This window comes from Brachyhypopomus gauderio, chromosome 17 (assembly GCF_052324685.1).
Source record: "Brachyhypopomus gauderio isolate BG-103 chromosome 17, BGAUD_0.2, whole genome shotgun sequence".
Classification (NCBI taxonomy): Eukaryota; Metazoa; Chordata; class Actinopteri; order Gymnotiformes; family Hypopomidae; genus Brachyhypopomus; species Brachyhypopomus gauderio.
In genome coordinates, this window is record NC_135227.1 from 13,807,358 (window position 1) to 13,829,699 (window position 22,342).

Genomic DNA, 22,342 nt, shown 5'->3' on the forward strand with positions numbered 1-22,342 from the left:
TGAAGAAAATTGAGCCCTACTGTGCAGGGACTATGGGATATCAATTAAGTGCTACACGATAGAGTTGCAAGTCAAATTCGAATCTTTCTGTGCTCGTGGGGAGATGGTGGCTATACCCTCTCGGGATGCCTTGCTCAAATGTCAGTTCTTCTCTCAGGAGAGATTGGGGTCAGCGTGACCATAAGAAGTAGAGAAAGTGATTAAAGTTTGGCTATTTATGCAGCCACCATCTGTGTCTAACAAGTCACACAGTCCCAACACAATGTTGTCAAGTTCAAATTCTGATAGTAATGTCTAGTATTTTATAGTAGTTATATAGTATCCATATATGGTAAAAAATAGTAAAATGGCCATTATGTTTTTAAGGTACTGTTTTTTCACTCTTCCTATACTGTGTGAATCACTGTATATATTGTTTAAAATGCTTTTAACTGTTATTGTTAACCTCAAACAATTAGCCTCCTAGCTATAGGCAATGCGATGTTGTCAAGTTCATATTTAATGCACTAACGCTTTAAATGAATATGCAGAGAGGAAATAGTCAATGGCATGGAAAGGATGTGACATATACTGCTCAACAATTAAAATAAGTAAAATGGCCTTCCAGCCCATGGCTGAGCCACGGGGGAGTGAGCACACACACTCTGCCTCTCCCTCTCCAGAGAGAGAAGAAAGCCCGAGGATAGAGTCGGATCCTTTAGAGCGCGTGGAAGTAAAGGGAGGCACTTCCCGCCCGGCTCCGCTCTTCTCATTAGCCCATTGAGCCTGGTTACAAATCTCATGGTATGACTGTAAAGAACTCGATGGCCTCTCTTTCGCTCTCACAGGCTTCTAGGCACGTTCAGACAAGAGGAGAGGCAACTCCAGCTGCAGGGGATTTCCTCCAGGAATATTCCCTTTCTTCTTTGTCTGCCACTCTGATGCAGAGATTTCTGTTTTGGTCATTTTCTACCAGTGCTAGAGCAGTGCTAGAACTGATTTTTTTGTAGTATACTCTAAGATACATTTTTTGTTCAGCACAACTCATGTTAACCGCACTATGATCAAAATAACCACATAATGTAGGCTAACTATGCAAAAGCAGCACATAACTAAGCCGAACGATGTTGATTACATGTAGTTAGTGAGGAGATAACAGCGTTATTTCTGTTCTCCTCCATTGTATCTCTGGAGTGTTCCTCAAAGAAGTTGCTGAAGATATTGAAGGTGGCTCCACAGATGTAGCAAAGCCCACAGAGGAGGCACAGTACACTGAACATTATGTCTTCTTCTCTGGGAACCATGAGCTCCAGGTGTCCGTAGTCCTTGGTGGTCTGGACCATGGTGTAATAGAGGGTGTGCAAAAGGGTGTGGAGTCCCATCACAGAACGGCAGAGACCGTGTTCACACCAGCAGAGCGAGAGTGAGGAGCTGCAGAACCTCTCCTCCTCTGCTCCTGCAGAAACTAATAGGGCTCTCAGAGACATTTGATAGACAGCATCACTGAAACTCTCCTGACAGCCCCATCCAGACTTTCCTCTTTGGTCATAATATTACAATCATTTTGAATGAGCTCTTCAATATAAATGATAGCTGTCACTAAAGAATGCCTATAAAGAATGTGATTCCCACAGTGTGAAGCTCACGGCATACAAATACTTAAATGTTAACTGTGACAAAATTTGGTGATTTAAGCAATGATAGGGATGTGACAGATCATTGACTTCTGACGAAGGAGGCTGCACATAAGGAGAAATATTCTAATGAGAAGCATATTCTGAAATGCAAATGGATTTACAGGTGCCAACCTGCGTCATGCATGTGGAATGTTTTAGAGCATGTGTCTGCTGTGTCAGAAGCAACCATATTGATTCTGCCCCAGAGAACTGCTGTTAATTACTAACCACTATGTTGACACACATTACTTAACAATTCAATTACTGTTACCTCTACCTTTACTCTTTACTGTTGTCACTCTTCTCCCCCATAGTATGTCATATTATAATAAATTAAAATCAATATGACAGTAGTGAAGATAAGCCAGCTGAATTCACAACACACACACACACACTCACACACACACTCACACACACACACACACACACACACACACACACACACACACACACTCACACAACCTCTCTTTTCTCTCTTCTCCTCCCATTTCTCTGATTATATAACCCTGTTCTGTAGGCTCAGATCACATCAGTTCCCTTTGCTGCTGGTATGTGAGCATGCTGACTCGAATAATGTTGGGCTTCCCCAAACTGCTTGTGTTCTCTCTCTCTCTCTCTCTCTCTCTCTCTCTCTCTCTCTCTCTCTCACTCACTTTCTGTGTGTCTCTGTCTCTCTCTCTATCTCTCTCACAATCTTTCATTCACTTTTCTCCTCCCCCTTTTACACACCCCCTTCCCCCTCTCTCTCTCGCTTTCTCTCTCCCTCCCCTAACCCTTTCCAACTCTACCTCCTGCTCTGCCTCCTACGTCCACCTCTCCTCCCTCCCACTTTTACCTCTCTCTCTTTCTCTCTCTCTGCTCTCTCTCCCTCTCTCTCTCTCTCTACCTCTCTCCTTCACTCACACACACGCACGAACACACACACTCACCACACAAGGACTGCAGCAGCGGGAGACAGATCTTCCGCACATCCGTGTGTGAGAGTGTGTGAGTGCCGTGTGCCGAACGCGCGTGTGAGTGTGTGTGTGTGTGAGTGTGTGAGACTCTCTCTTCGCTGTGCAAGCCATAGCGGGATACCCCGGACCCTTCTGGAATTTGAGCACTCCTTCCGCCAGGGCAAACCTCCTACCAACGCTTCCAAACCCCTTGGACGTGCTACTGCATCCACACCTCCACACGCTTGACCCCTGTGCCGCGCAGACGTACGTGTGCGTGAGACGGGGCTTTGGCGTCTGCCGACCCCGCAGTGAACGACGCCTCGTCCGCCCGCCAGCCGCCCACTGTGCATGGCTCGCCTCCCCAAGCGCTCCCGACGTGATCCATTAGCCGCACGGATGCGTCCCAGTGCCACAGGAGGCTGCCGCTCTCGCTCCGCTCTCATGGTCCTCTCGGGGTGAGTCTGCCGTCCTTCTCCTCTGCTTTCAGATCAGGTACTGGGGCCAGGAGGCTTCCGTGGTCGCGCTGTGCACAGAGCTGAGAGCTGATCTCCAGACAGTCGTTAAGTGCTCAGAGGAGATCTGCTCGACTGATGGTTATTTACTGGGCTGGAGCATGTTGAGTAAGTCTCCAGTAAGATGGTTGGGAGTCACACTTCAGCTACTGTTTCACCGTAAGCCGATATTTCATGTTACTTTTTGACCTTTGGGGACAGTAGCAATACCATGGCTCTGTGGAAGATCAAGAATTATCCAAGACTCCTCGTAGATTTTAAATGTTTTTAGCAAGGACCACAGTGTGATATGAGCTGATTGTCAGTTATTTGTTTTGTTTTTAAGACATTGGTTTCCTAAAATGTCAAATGACATTTTAATTTCTTTTAATGTAAAAATTCACATAGAAAGATAATTTCTGTTTTCCTATATGCATTTAATGTGAATGCATTTATTTTGTCTGGGGTGTCATTTTATGTTTAGGACTGTTCTGACCACATTATGCATTTGTATTGTGAGCTGTGGTCCAATACGCTGTTCTTAAACTCTATCTGTGAGCAGCAACCTCAAAGACCTCAGGTAAAATCTCATCTCATCTTTGGTTGTTTGGATGTTAAACAATCTTTAGTTGTTAAATTCAGGAATTTTCCAAGGCAGATGAAAGCAGTGAGTGGTCAGTGATGAATGATGGCAGTTTTACTGGAATATTTACCAATGCAGAATACAGAATGTGCGTGTGTGTGTGTGTGTGTGTGTGTGTGTGTGTGTGTGTGTGTGTGTGTGTGTGTGTGATACAACAAAGAGAACATTCCTCCCTGTCAGAATCTGAGCATGTGATGATATGCTCCTCTCTGTGTAAGAGAATGATACAGAGCCTCTGAATGAGGCAGCAGATCACATTCTTCCTCAGAAAATAACTTGCCCACTCTAAGGCTCACATGCTCTTCAGGGGGAGAAACACCCTGTTACTTTTCTTCTCTTTCTCTCTTTCTTTTCATAACAATTTCACATCTTTCTCTTTCCTTCTCTGTCTGTCTGTCTGTCTGTCTCACCCTCCCTCCCTCTCTCTCTCTCTCTCTCTCTCTCTCTCACACACACACACACACACACACATACACACACACACACACACACACACACACACACACACACACACACACACACACACACACACACACACACACACACACACACACTTTTCCTCCTTCTGTTGTCCTCCAAGAGGACATATCTGAGTGTTTTTGTCTTGTTTCCTGACATGCTGTTATGACGCGTGCCCCTGGCAGGAAACGACACCAGGTCAGGTGGTGGTCCATAACTCGCATCTGTCTGGCTTTCTGTTTGTGTCATCGTCCACCTCTCTGCTCCTTATGGGCTTTTACCTTCAAAACCATCCTCAAGAGACCATTGCATTTCTCCTTTCTTTATTATTTTTCAGTGGGCATTAAGATATTTTTTAAAGATATTTTACATTATATTTGGTGCATTAGATGATAACAACAACATCATCAGCAACAACACCAACAACAACAACAACAACAATAATAATAACTTATAGATCTACTACATGGATAAAATAATTTGAGAGGGAGAAAGATGGGCAGAGTCAATCAATAGTTAAACATCAGCAAAGCTCTGCCTCTCTACCTTCTTTCTGTCTCGGATTCTCTCTCTCTTTGATTTTCTCTCTCTCTCTTTGATTTTTTTTCTGTCTCTCCCTTTCTCTCACCCTCTCTCTTGCCATTCAAAAGGAAATTAATCACTTCTCCCTGTACATCAGAAATCCAGGGGAGGATTCTAGCCCCTTGCCTCCTTTGGCACTTCAGCTTGTTAGCAGGATTAGCCCTGCACGTCTCATTTGTTTCCCTCTGCGCAGGGCAGCTGTTCTAGCAGCCATCTGATCCCACTGGCTTCCTTCTGTACTTTAAAACTGTGCCTTGCCAGGAAGATGGCTAATCCAATGTCAGGACAAACACCTTAACATGTTGCCAGGCAGAAAAAGAAAACACTGGTTCCTGTGCAGCAGGGTGAATGTAAGGGTTGAGAGAATACTCACTCATCCAAACAGCACAAGAACAGCTACTAAACTTGGTGGTGTGGACAGTAAATGCTATGGCAGGCAAGCCTTCTCTATATGGGCCATATGATGTGTGCAACACATTATCACATTAAGGTTATGGCAAGCCCAAGCAAACAAATATAGTATACTTAAACATGGTATTTCTGTAACATTTGTAAAATCCACCATTTTTGCATACTTGTTGTTCCAGTTACTCAGTTGCCCCATCAGCTGACTGACATCTTATTATCATATTAAAATAGGTTTAAGGCCATGTGAAAAAAAGGTTAATCTTTTTGACTAAATTCTTGAACAGAACTGACTAGAAGTAGGAAAAAGCAAAAAACCTATAAAGGTCACACTGAACTAGCAACTTTACTTTTCACTTGTTTGGGATTTTAGACTGGGCAACCATGTGGAAGAAGCTCAATGTTACGCTAGCTTGAAAAATCATTACACTTTTGGCTAAGCTACAGCTTAGGGATATAGCACTGTCAACCCTGAATCCTGTGCAAACGGAGAAGTAGAGATCAACTATCGCTGGCCACAGCCACTTGTACACGTTATGTGAATATAGGTAACTAGAGGGGGCGAGACATTAAAACACATTATGACTAATGAGGAGAGGGAAAGAGGGAGTGAGAGGGAGAGAGAGAATTCAGTTAATAGATAATATAGTCATTTTTTCCTATAGTACAGTCAAGCTTAATGCACATACAGTCTCTACAGGCCACTGTCTTTATGTAGTGGTACTGCAGAGGCATTTAAATATCTACAAGCATTTACTGGAAGTGCGTGCTTTTATGGATAGCCAGAATACAGTCCATCTAAAATGACTTTTATTCAATATTGTATTACAGTAATGCATTTTTCAAAGACAGAATGGAATATGACATTTCAGTGTCTTCTTAAAAAAGCCACAGTACCAGGGATGGTCCAAGACTAAACTGGTTAGAGTGCCTACCATTTACACGACTACTGTATGTCTGGGGAGTAGCTGTGACATTTCCCATTACTCACATCATATTTAACCTGCAGTCATATGGCCGACACCAAGACATTTGTAAAATTACACTGCAGTGTTAAAGAGGGGAAAGCTGAGGAACAATATGAAATTGTGAAGAGTGGAGCAGAGAAAATGTTGTGGTACCTGTGTGGTTAAACTGGGTTCATCAGATATTGGTCATAATAAATAACAGCCCAACCAGTGCTCATGGACCCTTGAAAGGATCACCTTACTGAAATTAATTTCTCTATGCAGTTATGTTTCTGTGAAGTCTATTGAATATGATTTGTCTTTTGAGAATGTCTTGAAAACTGAGAAGGCTGATTTGTTGTGAAGACTGAAGACAAATTTGAAATGGACAAAGTGTACCAACTTCAAGCACCAAAGATGTAAGCGAGTCTGAAAAAACAGTTGATTGAACGGCAATGAAAATGTATCTGAAATGTTTCAAAGGAAAGAACAAACCGATAGATTCCTAAACTTTTCTCAGAGGGGACAGAGATATCCATATCTGTGTTGGAAAAAAAACCTAACAAGACTATTACAGTAATGGACACTCATCTGTAGAGGCTGAAGTATATTTAATTTTTATTGAGTGATCTCATGAGAAACTGCCAGCTCGTTTGAACAGACAACATGGTCTCCTAAAGTACACAGGGAGATTTAAGAGGATTACTTTAGCAATTTTAGATTCAATGCATTATTCATAATCCCGGGGATGACTGTGGCCAAATCTCCATGGTCGAAGGGGGACCGTTGAATAACAGCACTTACATTGTGAGACACTGGGAATAAAACCTCTGCTGTGTTAGCAGTGTATGGAGCTATATCAGGTTCTTTAATAATATTACCCAAAAACAAAATAATTCAGAGTAAATAATTTAATAGATTACTGTTATCAAGCAATACCATTATAAAGGGTGAGTATTTCAAGGACTTCTGACAACTGCTGATCCATGCACACCTCAAATGGACAACAACCTGAAGTCAGGGTAGTGAGGTGAAATAACTGGTCTGAAGGTATGAATTACATACTAACGGTGACATTTCTGCAACTATATGCAGCTGTTTTGTACATTTTAGCAATTATTCCATGCAGTATTTCTTAAAGCCTTCATTAGGAGATAATGTTATTCATCTTGTTCTTCTTAACAAGTTGAAGACAAAGTTATACTTATAATTTGGGTTTCCCTAAGTTATACCAAACTCTAATCTACATGAAGTGCATAGACATCTATGCCCACCCAGGAAATATAAGTTATTACTCTGGACAGTAACTTGACTAATTTGGGCATGTAAAATATTCATTATAAATACATGCTGTAATACAAACCAAAGTACCGCTAAATTCTACTCTAAAGTATTGAAAATATTCAGTACTGAAAATTAGTGAAATGAAATTGCTCCTTAATCGTAATTTCAAAATGATTCCGACTTCACATGTGCGCTACCAATTTGCTAGTTCATACCAATTAGCCTGTTAGTTAAATGATCAAATCAGTGAATCATTCAAGTATGGCCATTTGTGACAGGTGGATGGTATAGCAAAAGACTGATAGTTGGGTCTGCATATTCTGTTAGAGCCTGAGGCATGTGGTGCACAAGGCCATCACCTGCATGCAGTTCTATCATAGTTCTGACTTCTGACTGTTGTCTTTAGATATCTGGTATATCATCAAGAGATATAATCTATAAATGCATGAAAGCTCTCACAGTGTGTATTGCATTTTGCCATGGTCAATACGTAAACGTCTCTCATGTCTTCACATGTTCAGTGTTTTAGTGGTTTACAATTGACATAGTATTCTGCTCGTTATTTCGAGAACCAGAATAGTACTGATTGTATCACAAGAGAGGACAGCTCAGTGCCACGGTGAGGAAAGTGCATCACTGCTAACTCAGATTGGCTTACGCAGTGAAAATCAGACACCTAGAGACACAGAGGCAGCCTGGCGGCTCAAAAGCCAGGCGTTCATACTCTCGCTGAGTTGTGCTGAGATCACTCTCACTGATACTGTGCCAAACCAAGCACCGGATATTCAGATATATTGACGAGTTAACTATGCTCACAGCAGTCTCATTTCTTATAGGTTCAAGTGTACCTGGGAAAAAAGTTCATTAAAATCTTGGTGGTCTGTGACATCAATGGGAACCTTTTGTTAGAGGATTGCGGTGATGGGAATGAATCTTATGCTACATCTGCTACTGTAACATCTATGTCCTAGTGACATAACATATTCCGGATGGTGAAATAGCTCTTGAACTGAATGTGAGTGGGTGTAGTCTGAGATGATGTTGAACTGACTGAGTATGTATACGCTGCTATGATGTTCCCTTTATTTGTTTTGTTTCAACCGTACTCTAATTTCTAAGGACCTCAATGGCTGATCACCAGTTTGCAGTTCACTTTAATCACAAATTCATGTCTAGTCAACTGTGGTTTATTTCAGTACATACATACACTCACCTGCCACTTTATTAGGTACACCTGTCCAACTGCTCATTAACTCAAATGTCAAATCAGCCAATCACATGGCAGCAACTCAATGCATGTAGGCATGTAGACATGGCCAAAATGATCTGCTGCAGTTCAAACCGAGCATCAGAATTGGGAACAAAAGGGATTCAAGTGACTTTGAACGTGGCATAGTTGTTGGTGCCACACGGGCTGATCTGAATATTTCAGAAACTGCTGATTTTCACGCACAACCATCTCTAGGGTTTACAGAGAATGGTCAGAAAAAGAAAATATCCAGTGAGTGGCAGTTCTGTGGGCACAAATGCCTTGTTGATGCCAGAGGTCAGAGGAGACTGACCAGACTGTTTCAGGCTGATGGAATGGCAACAGTAACTCAAATAACTATTACAACCGAGGCATGCAGAAGAGCATCTCTGAACGCACAAGATGTAGAACCTTGAGGCGGATGGTCTACAGCAGCAGAAGACCACACCGGGTTCCACTCCTTTCAGCTAAGAGCAAGAAACTGAGGCTACAGTTCACACAGGCTCACCAAAATAGAATAGAAGATTGGAAAAATGTTGCCTGGTCTGATGAGTCTCGATTTCTGCTGTGACATTTGGATAGTCAGAAGTCGGGTCAGAATTTGGTGTCAAAATCATGGTTCCATCCTGCCATGTATCAAAAGTTCAGGCTGATGGTGGTGGTGCAATGGTGTGGGGGATATTTTCCTGGCACACTTTGGGCCCATTAGTAAAAATTGAGCATCATGTCAATGCCACAGCCTACCTGAGTGTTGTTGCTGACCATGTCCATCCTTTTATGACCACAGTGTACCCATCTTCTGATGGCTACTTCCAGCAGGATAATGTGCCATGTCACAAAGTGTGAATGATCACAGACTAGTTTCTTGAACACAACAGTTCACTGTACTCAAATGGCCTCCACAGTCCCCAGATCTCGATCCAATAGAGCGACTTTGGGAGATTTGCATCATGGATGTGCAGCCGACTATTTGCAGCAACTGCGTGATGCTATCATGTCAATATGGACCAGACTCTGAGGAACATGGACGTAATTTTGATTTCAAAAGTGGGGGGGACATGGATTCGTCGCTATTTAAATACTTGGTTTTAACCGTAAAAACTGGGGGGGACCAAAGACCAAAGCCGCCCCCCCAAAATTATGTCCGTGCTGAGGAATGTTTCCAGTATCTTGTTGAATCTCCACGAAGGATTAAGGCAGTCCCGAAGGCAAAAGAGGGTCCAACCCGGTACTAGCAAGGTGTACCTAATAAAGTGGCCGGTGAGTGTAATTAATTTGTTAGTAAGCAGAATACTACATTAACTACATAATAGCATATTAAAAATGTGTTGAATAAATATGTCTATTGTAATGTAATGTGTCTGTTTTAACGGCCCAGTTCCTGTCTTGGAAAGCTACTGAGCTTCTGGTCAAGATGACTGTTGTGCTTATCATAATCCCATACACTAAACTGTTAAGAGATATTCTTAAAATTCAACTACAAAGTGTCCTCTCCATTTTAGAGTATCTTGGGATTGTATTCTATATTTCCTATTGTGATATTCTAAAGCATCATGGGATTTCTAAAGCATCTTGGAATTTCTCATGATGATGTTATTGTGACATTCTTGGTAATATTTTATGTTTGGATTTACAAGCAGATACAGTGAATAAAGACACCAACTATTCTTCATTATAATTTTTCAGGAAATGTTCTTAATGGAGACAGTTAGAGATCACAATAATACAATGGATCTCAGTTCTAGGCCTTGGAATCCCATGGTCATGAGGGTGTGTTGCCTATTCTGACAAAGCCAATTATCAGTTTGATCAACTAGTGTGCAAGTGCAAATGTGTTAAGGCAAGGGCACAACAGGATTAGTGGGATTAATGCATGCCTCTGTTTCTCAAAGGTTCAGGTTCGCATCACACCAGGTTGCACATTACTGGGTTTTAGCTGTGGGTTTTCTAAATGGCAGCCGTATTCCAACTATCTGCTCTGCAAAGCTGACACACTGTCGCTGTTACAGGGTGTAAACCGAGTCTTTCCCCCCAAATACCTTATTTATGTGCCTGGCTGTCCCTGTCAGTGAAATCTGAGTTGTAACCAACTGTTCCTTTTTCCTGAGGCAATGCACTGGACTGTGCAGCTATAACATTTCCATTGACACATTAAGGGAACCAGGCATTGAGACACTTGTTTGATTATTCTTGCAGTAAGATATCCAACATTGCTTTCAAACTTCAATATAACAAAATATATTGACAATTAACATTACCATTAACAAGTTGCATGTACGATTTAAAATGCGATTTAGAAAATTCAAATTTTTTGGCATCCACTGCATGGGTGACGTACTTCATTCAACTTGCGATTTCCCAGATAGATTAAATGGGAAACAAAACCTGTGCACAAATGAATAATCACTTTTAGCTTAAACCAAACCCAATTTAAATGGACACCGTTGTGTCTGAGGTAGCTGAGTATGTGTCAAGAGGAGTCTGTATTCATACGGTATGCATCTTGAGGAGAACTGCATTATTCAGGGAGATTTTTAACCTCAACGATGATAAATGCATTCCTTTAATGCTCCCTGCTTGAGTGTTCGGCATCCTTTTTATCATCTCTTAATTGCTTTTTTGTGGTTTTCTATTTGCTGCCGGGTGCAGAGCTGCATTTCTGATGCAATGCCACAAAAGCTTTGTGTCACCCTGCATGCTGCAGCCACCTCATTCACGGCTCTTCAGTGCACGTCGCATCATTGAGGAGATGAAACCGGAGTGCACCGAATCTGAATACGGGTCGCTGTGCGTCAGCTGTGACTTCCACCGCTCGACAAAATAGTGGGGGGAAATGAAGCTTTGACTGCCAGGATGTTGCAAGCTGACGAACACATGAAACTAGGCCATCTGCACTTGAGCTGCAATCACTACCGCTTTCCTTATTGCACTCTCTCTCTCTCTCTCTCTCTCTCTCTTTCTGTCTCTCTCAGGAGTGATGGTCAGTAAAGAGGCAGGCCGCTGTGCCCTGTCGAACTCGGAGTCTGACTCAGAGTGCGGTGGTCCGGCCCTTGGGGGAGAGGGTGGCCTGTGTGGGGACGCTGCACGCAAGCGGAACAAAGCCCTGCAGGTCCGCTTCAAGGACATCTGCGAGGCCCAGAATGAGGTGGCACGCTTAGCCCGGGCCACTGGGGGGCACTCTGTCTCGTGCAAGGTGGTACACAGGAGGTACATGACGATGCCAGCACGTCGTTCCATCCCCAACGTGACCAAGAGCACGGCCGTGCAGACTTCGCCTGACCTGAGGAAGCGCTATCAGACGTTCCCCTTCGAGCGCAAGAAGGGGCACACTATCAAACACACAGCCCTGGTGGAAAATTACCAGGGCCAGAACAATGGGTTCTTGAGTGACGTGAAGGACGTGGAGGAGGAGCAGCCGTGCAGCGGCAACGTGCAAAAGACTCGAGTGCTTTTGCACAGCATGCCACCATGCAGCGACATGCAGGACTTATGCCCAGAATGCCCAGAGAACAAACTCTGTCCCAGCAGGGACATGAGCACAAACTCTGACCGACTGGATGTGGGAAAAGATGGAGGTACCCAGGGAGGCGGGTCTAAGCACAAAGGATTACCCAATGAGAGTGAAGAAGGGCCAGTACAAGGTCCAAATTGTGCCAAGATCTCCTCTTCCACTTCCTCAATGCAACCTCTGCAGGACAGGGGGGGCACTTCAAAGGTCACAGGGCCCATCGCATGGACGTCTTTGACACAGGTAGAATGTCTGGAGAGTCCCTCCATGCGGTGCAAACGCATGACAGAAGCGTCACAGCTGAACGGCCTGCAGTTCCAGCCACACGCAGCCAGCTGCCCCCCCCGGGAGGGCCCCCAGGCTCACTATCACGGCGGTCATGGGAACATGGACCCTCAGGAGGGCGCAGGGGCACGCAAGTGCAGGCAGGTGATTCCACTGCCTGGGGTGGAGGGGGATGTGAAAGCTAGGTTGCAAGCCATGGAGACTCTCATCAGCTCCAGCCAGGAGACCATCAAGGTGCTGCTGGGGGTCATTCAGGAGCTGGAGAAAGGAGAGGCGCAGCGGGAGGGGTGAGTCACACTCTATATTTAAACACGCATGCTATTCAGCCGATGCTCTCGCACAATCACCGGCCTCTTTCGTCTTGGAGGCTTGGCATCCACAGAAAGAGAGGAGATGAAAAGCCAGTGATTACATGAACCTGAGATTGGGTCACAGGATGGTGCATGAGCTGTTCTGGTGAAAGTGCTTTGTAAGACATCACACCTTCTGTCCAGGGGGACCTCTGAACCATGCTGTTTGGTGTAGTCCCTACTCCCAACACCTGATCAAACTCATCTGGTAATTAGTGCACTCTACATGACCTGAATCAAGTGCATGAAACCAAAGAAAACAATAAAATATGCAGTTGAGGTATCTCCTCCAGGCATAGAATCACTAGTCCAAAAAAAAGAATATTAATTAATATTCTGACTGTGATAATTAATTACATTACAGTGTTATCCCAGTTGATTGAAAGATATGATTGAAAAATTTTTAGCTTTACTAATGAATCACAATGGATACAAAGAGTATAGAGGAGGTCTGAAATGGTATTAAATTCACTTTCGGTTGCTAAATACATCTCTGGTCCTATAGCATTCACTTTCACAACTTAAATTATTGAACCTCATGCAAACCTGCCATTCATGATTTTTCTGTTGGTACCTTTAAAAATTAATTCTGAACACTAGAATTAGGTATGTGGTACCAGTAATAGTGTTGTTAAACTAAACAATCCCAGGATGATTCTTCGGGGCTTATTTTCAATTCAATGGTGTGAACATAGGCAAAGTGTAATCTGAAGTAGTCTCCAACTCCATTAGCCTGTGAGGGGCCTTTCACAGGCATGAAACCAAATTCTACCTACCATCCCGTCACAAAGAGTAAAATGTGGGATTCATACTGTCCAGCTTTTAAGAGTCTGCTGCCCATGGAACTGAAGTTCAAGGCTCAGACCCTCTTGACCAGACTAGATTGGAGTGGTTGCAGCAAAGAATCCAGAGTTGGATGGATACCTACAGTGTTTAACTGTCACAGTGGTCAATTGTTTGACTTGAAGGTGTAGGTGTATGGCAGTCTGTCAGTACAGAGTTAGATATGAATGTGTTATGTGTAAAAAAGCTTGTGTTACACTTGTACTATTATGCCACGGTACACATTAAAGACATCAATCTGCCTGAGTAGTCAGACACTGTCCCATTATCATTAAAAGTAGACAAAAAGCATGTCCATTGGTTGGTTTACCCTTAGGACCTTGGGCAAATGACTGTACCTTTCATGAATATAAGCTGTCCTTGAAGCCTTCCTTGAAGTATGTCAAATTGCCAAATCACCCTGGGCAGTGAACCTGGGCTAAAAACCCTTCCATGTGAGCATTAAAGGGCCCTCAGGCTGCGTGTAGGGCAGCTAATGGCCCTTAAGCCTGCTCCGTATAGAGAGGAGAGCAGCGTAGCCCTGGCTAATCCCACAGCAGGAGAAAAGCAAGAGCCACGCCTGGTCTCGGAAGCACAAACCCCCCCCTCCCACTCAAACAGCCTCAATTAGCAGCGCCTCATCAGGCAGGCCTTTCATCTTATGGAGGAGCATGGGCCTGCGTGTGTGTGTCAAAGAGCCTTGCTGCCATTTGGGGGTGGTGGTGGTGGTGGGGTTATTATTAGAGCGAAGCCCCTCTGCTTCCTCTCGATTGGGTCTGTGGAGCAGCAGCGTTGGAGGTGCAGAGTGCCACACCGGGGGCACAAGAAAGGACCCCGCCGCGCTCTGTGGGCTGGGAGAGCCACTACCAGTCAGGCTATTATGTGCCTCTCAGGCTGCGGGCAGTATGGCATTAGAGCGCAAAACTCGCGTGTGTCCGGACAGCCGGGGCGAGTGGGCCTAGAAATCACAGAGTCCCCTAGAAGTGCCGGCAGTGGCGCCTGCAAAATGGCAGGCTGTGGAGCTCAGATGCTGCACTGTTTTTATGCCACCTGAGATGTGTCTGAACTGAAGGAGAACCTCAAAGAGTTTTGCACAGCTCGCTTTAGCAAGATGAGCTGATGCGCTGCGGGCTGGTGAGCCAGACCTGCTAGAGTATTGCTGCACTTACACCAGGGTGTCAGACTTCTCAGTTTAATAGCTTCAGTATTAGAGCTCATAGTTAGGGACCTGGACTTGAACCCATCTTTATCCTGTGTTCCCCTCAAATGTCACAGTCGTTTTGCTGTCACATAGGCCAATAGTGAGCTTTTTCGGTGGGTCCTGCCCTTTCCAAGGACAGTTGTGTCCAAATAGAGATTCAGCCCAAACCTTGTCTTGATCATTATCACTGCTGGCTCATTAGTGTGTCAATTACACCCACAGCCTTCCCAGACTGGCAGCAGATTGTCAGGAGCTGGCTGATGATCGTGATGTGCAGTATGCAGTGATTCTGTGTTTGAGAGGACCAGTATTCTCTCGGTGCCTCCTCATAAATTCATACAAAACACCAATGACTGATCCAAATTTATGACAAAATGAGGGACACTCTACTTCTGGCTTGGTAATTGGTAACTAAAAAATGCTAAAGTAGCTATTGATGTACAGGTTATTTAAAAGCACTTATCCAGGGGTGTTCGTGGTAAACCAGGTCTGTTCTTGGCTACAATGTGTTTCACTGTGATCATAATTTCCTAAGTGCACAGTATGGCAAGTGTGGAACTAGTGGGTCTTGCCAAAGTGACACGGTGGAACATCGTGTGTTCACACTCTAAGGCCACATTAGCACACTTTTAACTAAGTGTGTAATGTGAGGCGTGCAGCTGCAGCCAGGGCACACTTCACAGGTTTCCTGACGGAGCGTGGCATCACGCACTCCTACTGTACTCCACCCAGGGCTCGCCTCCAGCCAGCACGCACCCAGCGCCGCTCAGCTGAACTGACGCCTGCTGTGATGCGGGGGGATGTGCCAGCTGCTCGCAACAAAGTGAAGCGCTTATGTGAAAGGCGGGAACGTTTTGCCTAGCAGGATGTGTCCAGCACTCAAGTATTTTAAGCCCTCTTGCTTCTCTGTGAAATGGCACAAACAAAACAAGCTTCTTGGAGTTAAAAGATTAGACACCTTCGTGTTTGGACTAATTTTTTTGCCAAAGCAAAGTCAGTGTGATATGCCTTTGTCGTTGTTGTTTCACTTAGGAATTGATTCCTTATGCTGTCAACATTATACTACATTGTCTGGATAGTATGCCAATGTGGTCTTGGAGTGCATTACAATTTCAGTCAATGTCTGGATGTCAGAGTATGAGTCAGTCGGCCTAGTCAGTTTCCACATAAATGTTGCACTTTCAGGCTGAGTGAAATGTTCACAGCAGAATGTGAGCTATAAAATCCTTTCTTACCTAACATCACAGAAATGACACTCAGAAATGCTCATGCTTTCGTAAGTTTGATTTATCATACCAACTCATTCTGAGATGCGACAATGCCATTATTTACAGTGTGGAAACAGGACATGAACAAAAGGTTTCTATGAAACCCACAATCAAGAAAAAATTCTTAATGTCTTGGAAGATACTTCCATCAGTGGGCACATCCACTCATGCAAAGTCTCTGTGGACCACAGTATTGTACATTGTAGTGATTGTCCAAACAATGATTTGTCAGAAAGTTCTGTAAGTGTTACATGTACATCGGAAATTCTTGAACAAAGTCTGCATCACTCAAAGGGCCCAGGTGCAACGTTATGTAACTGCTGCACATATAAACGCCCCAGCCGCATTACAAGGAAATGGGTGCAGAATATCAATAGTCTTATGCTTCAGTGCACTGAAAAATAAAATGATCCAATTAAGTTTTCATTAAGCTTTAATGAAAGTGCAAAACTCTATGGCTTCCGGGTGCAACGTGCTATTGTCCCAGGAGAAATGTGAGTGTCATGGCAGCACTCAAATAATACATCAAACCACTGTGACTTGGCTGGTGCATAATCCAGCATCTCTGCTCACATCGACAGAGCTGTAGCTGGAAGGACAGTGACTACACTGGACACCTGACAATAGACAATGCCCATCCATAGCTCAGGGAAGACCTCAGACACTGGTCCCTGGCAGCTAAGAAGTGAGCTCGTGAAACTACACAAACTGCAAAAATGAACTGTCGTGAATTAGATGTCTGGTGTTGTGATTGAGCTTACATTTTTGACCTTCACTGGAACAAAATTTCATCACTGAAAATATTTGAAAACATTTGTAGATGGATGATGACATTTCTGTGAGACGGCGTCAGAATGACAGAGTGACCTTTCATGTGCTTTCTGTATTTCCGTTTCAGTAGACTGTCATACCGAACAGGGCAAGATACAGCCAACTGTGACACTTGCCGGAACAGTGCCTGCATCATCTACAGGTGAGACACTGCAGACGGTGGTTAGCATAGCGAATGTCTACGGTCAGAGCCAGATAAAACCTTGGAGCATGACTGCATCTCTGCATCAGAATTGCTTTTGTTCCTTTTTATAAAGGCACTGTAAAGTAGTAAAAATGTTTGGGTGATACTAAACTAGAGTATTATATGAAACATTGAGAAAATGGTTAAAAAAAAAAAAAGCAACAGCAGAAATATAATAAAACATTTATGACCAGAAGGGGAGAAATTCTGGTAAAATAACGTTTTTCATTTTCTGGACTTTGGAATGGTATTCAGAAGACCCACTTTGCATCCATTCGTTGTGTAGCCAGATGAGCAAGATTAACCTAATTAGACAGAAAACACGATTTAGGTTCCCTGGGGCTGAAACTGGGCGCTTCTTTCTGTATATAGATCCAGATGTTATAAAGGTGCATTGAAATGTGGGTAAGCAAAGGCTTTTATGCCTTAAAAGCCAGCAGTAGCAGAACATGATAAGATAAGCGTGTTTGCTTTTTCGAGTATATTTGCTTTTAGTGCAGCTGTAGAAGAGTTTAGGAGCAGCTGGCGAGCCAAAGGTAGGAACTCTGATCCATCCTGCTGCTGCATTGCAGCACAGCTAGAATGGTGGTGGGAAGATAAACGTTATCATATCTGACACATTGCTTTATGGTGTGTTATGACACTTCATAACTTAACACGTAACTTGACTTCAGATATACATCTAGCAAACAATCGGTGACCACTGGAGAGAGGAAAGGTTGTTTCATTGTGGAGTCTCCAGTCCTTTAAACATGGAGGGGCTCCATATCCTTGGTACCGGTTTTCCATGCTATACACAGTGACACACGTGTATACCAGAACAACAACAACAAAGACTGCATGTGAGATAGGAATTCTGAAAACAGCACTCAAAAATACTTAAGAATCAGTTAACTTTTTGTAGGAAACTGAATCAGTGTGGACCAGTGAATTGGGGGTAATTGGTTTTTGTCTCATACAATTCACCTCTGAATTCTTTACCTTTTTTTTTTACAAAATATTTTAAAAACAAATATGATGTCTCCTCAGTGGATTTCAAGATCTCTCTCTCTCTCTCTCTCTCTCTCTCTCTCTCTCACACACACACACACACACACACACACACACACACACACACACACACACACACACACACACACACACACACACACACACACACCTCACTCAACCCTGCAAAGCTGATTATCTAACCATGAAGGTTTATTCAGGATCAGCCCTCATTCTGCCACAGAAGCGTTTCTACATTTATTCACTTGAACTTTTACATCAGCAGTGCTGGCATGTATGTGACTGATTCTCATTCATCACTGGAGAAATTTAGCTTTCCCCCCTCACCTTTCAGACAGTGGTGGGAATAAATTTATCTGGATGTATCACATATTAATTTAAATTAATGCATCTCTTTCACATACCCAAAGAAATCAATTTGTGCAAGTACACATACATTAGTGCAAAGCAGCATCCTTTTTTCATAAAACTTTATTATATCTCATTTTTCTTGCTCCCACACACACAAACTTGAACATTATAGTGAGTATCATAGCAAAAACTAAAGTATTGTTTCACCAGTTTAATTAAAATGTAATTATATTAACACCAAAATAGGAAGTGTATTACTGGCTCTAGCTGTGCTGAATACCAAAGGAATGCATATTTCTCTTTTCTTTTTTGGGTGATCACTTGCACCTTTTAATTCTTGAGAATTGTAGCAGATATTTGCACAGCCCTACATTACTATTACCTGGGCTGCATCACTCTTAGTGCAGTTTACATTTGGCATGGGAAGTGATGTATGGGATATATGGCATTGCTAATTTACAATGACTCTCTACAAATTGCAGATGAGAATAAGGGTGTAATTAGTTTGTAATTAATATGCTAAGCAGGATGAAATTATATATTTAGAGAAAATATTTAGTCATAACTGGCTATATTAGAAAAAAATTTGAAACCCCTTGTAGGCGTACAATTAGAAACTAAAGCCCATCTGTTTCCATGTGCAAATTGTTAGTTATCACACTGATGTGTAAAAATAGAAGACAATAACATGTAATAAATAAAAATATATGTCTAAGTAAGTTGCATTAGGGAGAATTTCCTTTGGTCACCGTCACCAAAGGAAGTGGCAGGGTTAGGTGTTAGGGTTAGGGTTAGGGTAGACTAACCCCAATTTAAACCATCATAATGAGAGTGATGGTGGGGCTAAGAGGCGGGCCAAAGCCAGGACCAAGGCAAAGTGTACAGGAAAGTACCAGCCCACAGTGGAGATCCCAACATGGTTCACTGTGCAAAACCACAGTGCAGCCAGCAGGACGTGTACAGGGGAAGGACAGAACAGCCATGGGCCAGAGTAAGGTGCTGCAGAGATAACGGCTCCCCTGAACCACCCCACATGGGTCACCCTGCACAAAAGCAAAGCCAGTCTAAAGAAGGGTCAAGAATCAAGAGTGAATCATGGAAAAGTGTAGGCAAGCAAGTTTTGGACAGTGGCATCCTGACAAATGGGGTATACGCAGAAGAGGGACTAGAGAAAGGAACATATTGGTGTGGGCTAAAAGACACAAAACACAAAAAGAAGGGAGCAAGTAAGTGTGGAGGCAGGATTAATGGATTTTTTTGTGCATCCAATTGTTAGACACCCAGGGAGCCCCATAGCATATTCATGCTATCATCTGTTGATGTCCTAGGACTTAAATGCTAATTATCCAGCTGTGTGTGTGTATGAGTTTGCAACCATGCTATCATTGGGAGGCCACTGAAGAGCACTGATTCCCCACATCATGATGTCCCAGCCTCAGTTTCTGGACCAGTTCCTGTTTGATTCTCAGAGCAGCGATGTTTGTAATAGATGAAGTTTAAAGTGGTGCTTCTTTATGAAGATGGCTAATTGCTGTTAATTGGAGTTTAACACAATTTGTGTTCATTTGATTAATCAAGAATCAAACTAGGAAAAGAAGGAGCATTAGTACACGAAAGAAAAACCAGGAGGGCTGGCAGGGCAAACACTACTGAATCAACCCAGAATGGAGACCTTGCTTGTCAGACGCATAATGTACTGGTACAACAAAGAGAGAGCTGGTCCACATTAGACTTGAATCACAGTGTACTGTTGAACCCAGGACCTGGCACCAGAGTTACAAAAAAAGGCCTCACAAAGGCTGGAAGGAACAGATCTTTCAGGTACAAGATCAGGTACACAACCAAACAGGAAAACTATAACAATTGCAGCAAATACATTACTACATAACAGTACACTTGCTTCTTGGAAACAGTAATGTCCACAGCAATGTCCTCAGGGGGCACTGGCCAACTGGCTTGGACTTGGAATTGGTGTAATCTGTGCTGCAGAGGCAAGGGATGTGCTTTCAGCAGCACAGGTTTCTGCATCTACCCTGTTATGGGCTGCTGATGCAGTGTCACAATAAAAAGATTGAAAGATGGGACAGGACAGTACACAGCCATGTACAGCCATTTTAGGTTTGAAGACCATTGAGGAGAAAGCTAGACAGCCCAGACTAATAGAGGCAGGAACAGGGTACTGGCACATCTAAAATACTATATGGAAACAGCTGCAGAGAGTTCTCGCACAGATGGAGGCGGAGTGAACTGCAAAGCCTTCTGTAGCTGTTAGAGACAAACACTGATGATGGATCAAGAGATTCATGGCAGCTTTCAAATGCAGTCAATGAAATTCAAATGGAATGGTCAATGAAAATTGACCAACAGTAGTTAAGACAGTTCTGATATCTCTACTATTAGAACTCTATATCCACTCTATACATTATCTTCTGTGTATCTGCTGCATTTTGTTAAACACATTAAACTGCACTTTGTTAGGTACCTATCGAGCTGGATCTATGGGCAGTAATTGTCAGGGACACTTAATTTGTTTGAAAGTAATTAATAACATTAGTAACTTTCTAATGTTAGTCAAATGCACAAGTGTTAGCTTGCAAGTAGTAAGTATGTAGTGCATAGTAATGGAGATATTCGTTGTTTTGTATTTCAGAGGGCCCAGTCACGTTCAAAAGAACAAAATGTATGTGGGACAAAATGTTTTGGTTTTGGAACACAATATTGAAACACACACTGTGCCGTTGTGACATACGGTTATTGAATATAGCACTTTATTTCCCAAAGACAAAATAGCTTCAAGTGCTTATTTGGACATATTGTCTACCACAAAGAAACACAATACCTCAGATGTCTATATTAGTATTTATATTCTTCGTATTGTATGCTGGCATCTGTGGAAGGACAACCAAAAAAGATTCAAAGTCACATTAATAATACACATCAATGTTATGCATGCCTTTACAATTAACTTGTAAAAACAAACACTAAGCAGTATGGAAACACATTTCAGAAATAGAGATGGTAGGAATAATAAGAGGCCAAAAGCCTTTGATTATGTAAAAACTTTTTTTCTTTTTTTTTTTTTTGCCTCAGCTTTTAAATATACTCATCACACACTTTTCTTATTCTTTGTTCCCTGGTCTTTGAACTTTGCAAAGGTTACACTCTGGGTGTCCTAAACAAATAAAATAACAGAACATAATGTAACGGGTACACATTATAACAAGAATTACAGCTCTTTTAGCTATTGTCTGTGCAATAGTGAGTGCTCCTGCTCTCAAGCAAGTTAGATAGACTGTAGGCCTAAGTTATAAGCTTTACATTTGCCATTAACATTATTTTACGTTTAAGGGTAGGGCTGGGCAATATGGGAAAAAATCTTATCACAATATATTTTTTTCATATCAGTCGATATCGATATATATATATATATATATATATATATATATATATATATATATATATATATATATATATATATATATATATATATATATATATATATATACATTGTATATATACAATATAAATCAAATCACTTCATTTACACTTTAAGTGAGAAGTGAACACAACTATAACTCAACTCTTTCTGGCTAAAACATGCAGATTGTTATTCACAAGGATTGTTATACAGTATAAAGGTTTTGATATCGTCTTTAGACATAGATCATAGCCACCAGAGTTCATAAACAGCATTATGAATTTGTTCAGTCTGCAGTGTGTTAACAGATTCACAACACAGGGGTGTGAGGAAAGAGTTCCAGAGTTTAATAAGAAGATAGATAAAGAAATGAACAAAATGTTAGAGTGCTTTGATTGAGCGTCACGAACAGCAAATCATAAATCCCCTTACATACAGCCCGTCATCACATTGAACGGCACGG

At 42.6% G+C, this 22,342-nt stretch overlaps 1 protein-coding gene across 6 annotated transcripts in view; it reads left to right on the forward strand.

The window, feature by feature from the left end:
* insyn2ab (inhibitory synaptic factor 2Ab) overlaps window positions 1–22,342 on the forward strand; it is a 119,446-nt gene that overhangs the window by 88,784 nt on the left and 8,320 nt on the right. For 2 of the 6 annotated variants that reach the window (XM_076978907.1, XM_076978908.1), the window contains 2 exons: window positions 11,626–12,733; window positions 16,986–17,060. In XM_076978907.1, the coding sequence (XP_076835022.1) occupies window positions 11,631–12,733; window positions 16,986–17,060 (1,178 nt within the window). In that variant the 5' untranslated portion in view covers window positions 11,626–11,630. Of the gene's footprint in view, window positions 1–350; window positions 3,049–9,856; window positions 9,914–11,625; window positions 12,734–16,668; window positions 16,756–16,985; window positions 17,061–22,342 lie in introns of those variants that run through there. The other 4 variants (XM_076978911.1, XM_076978906.1, XM_076978910.1 and 1 more) reach the window with 4 other exon arrangements.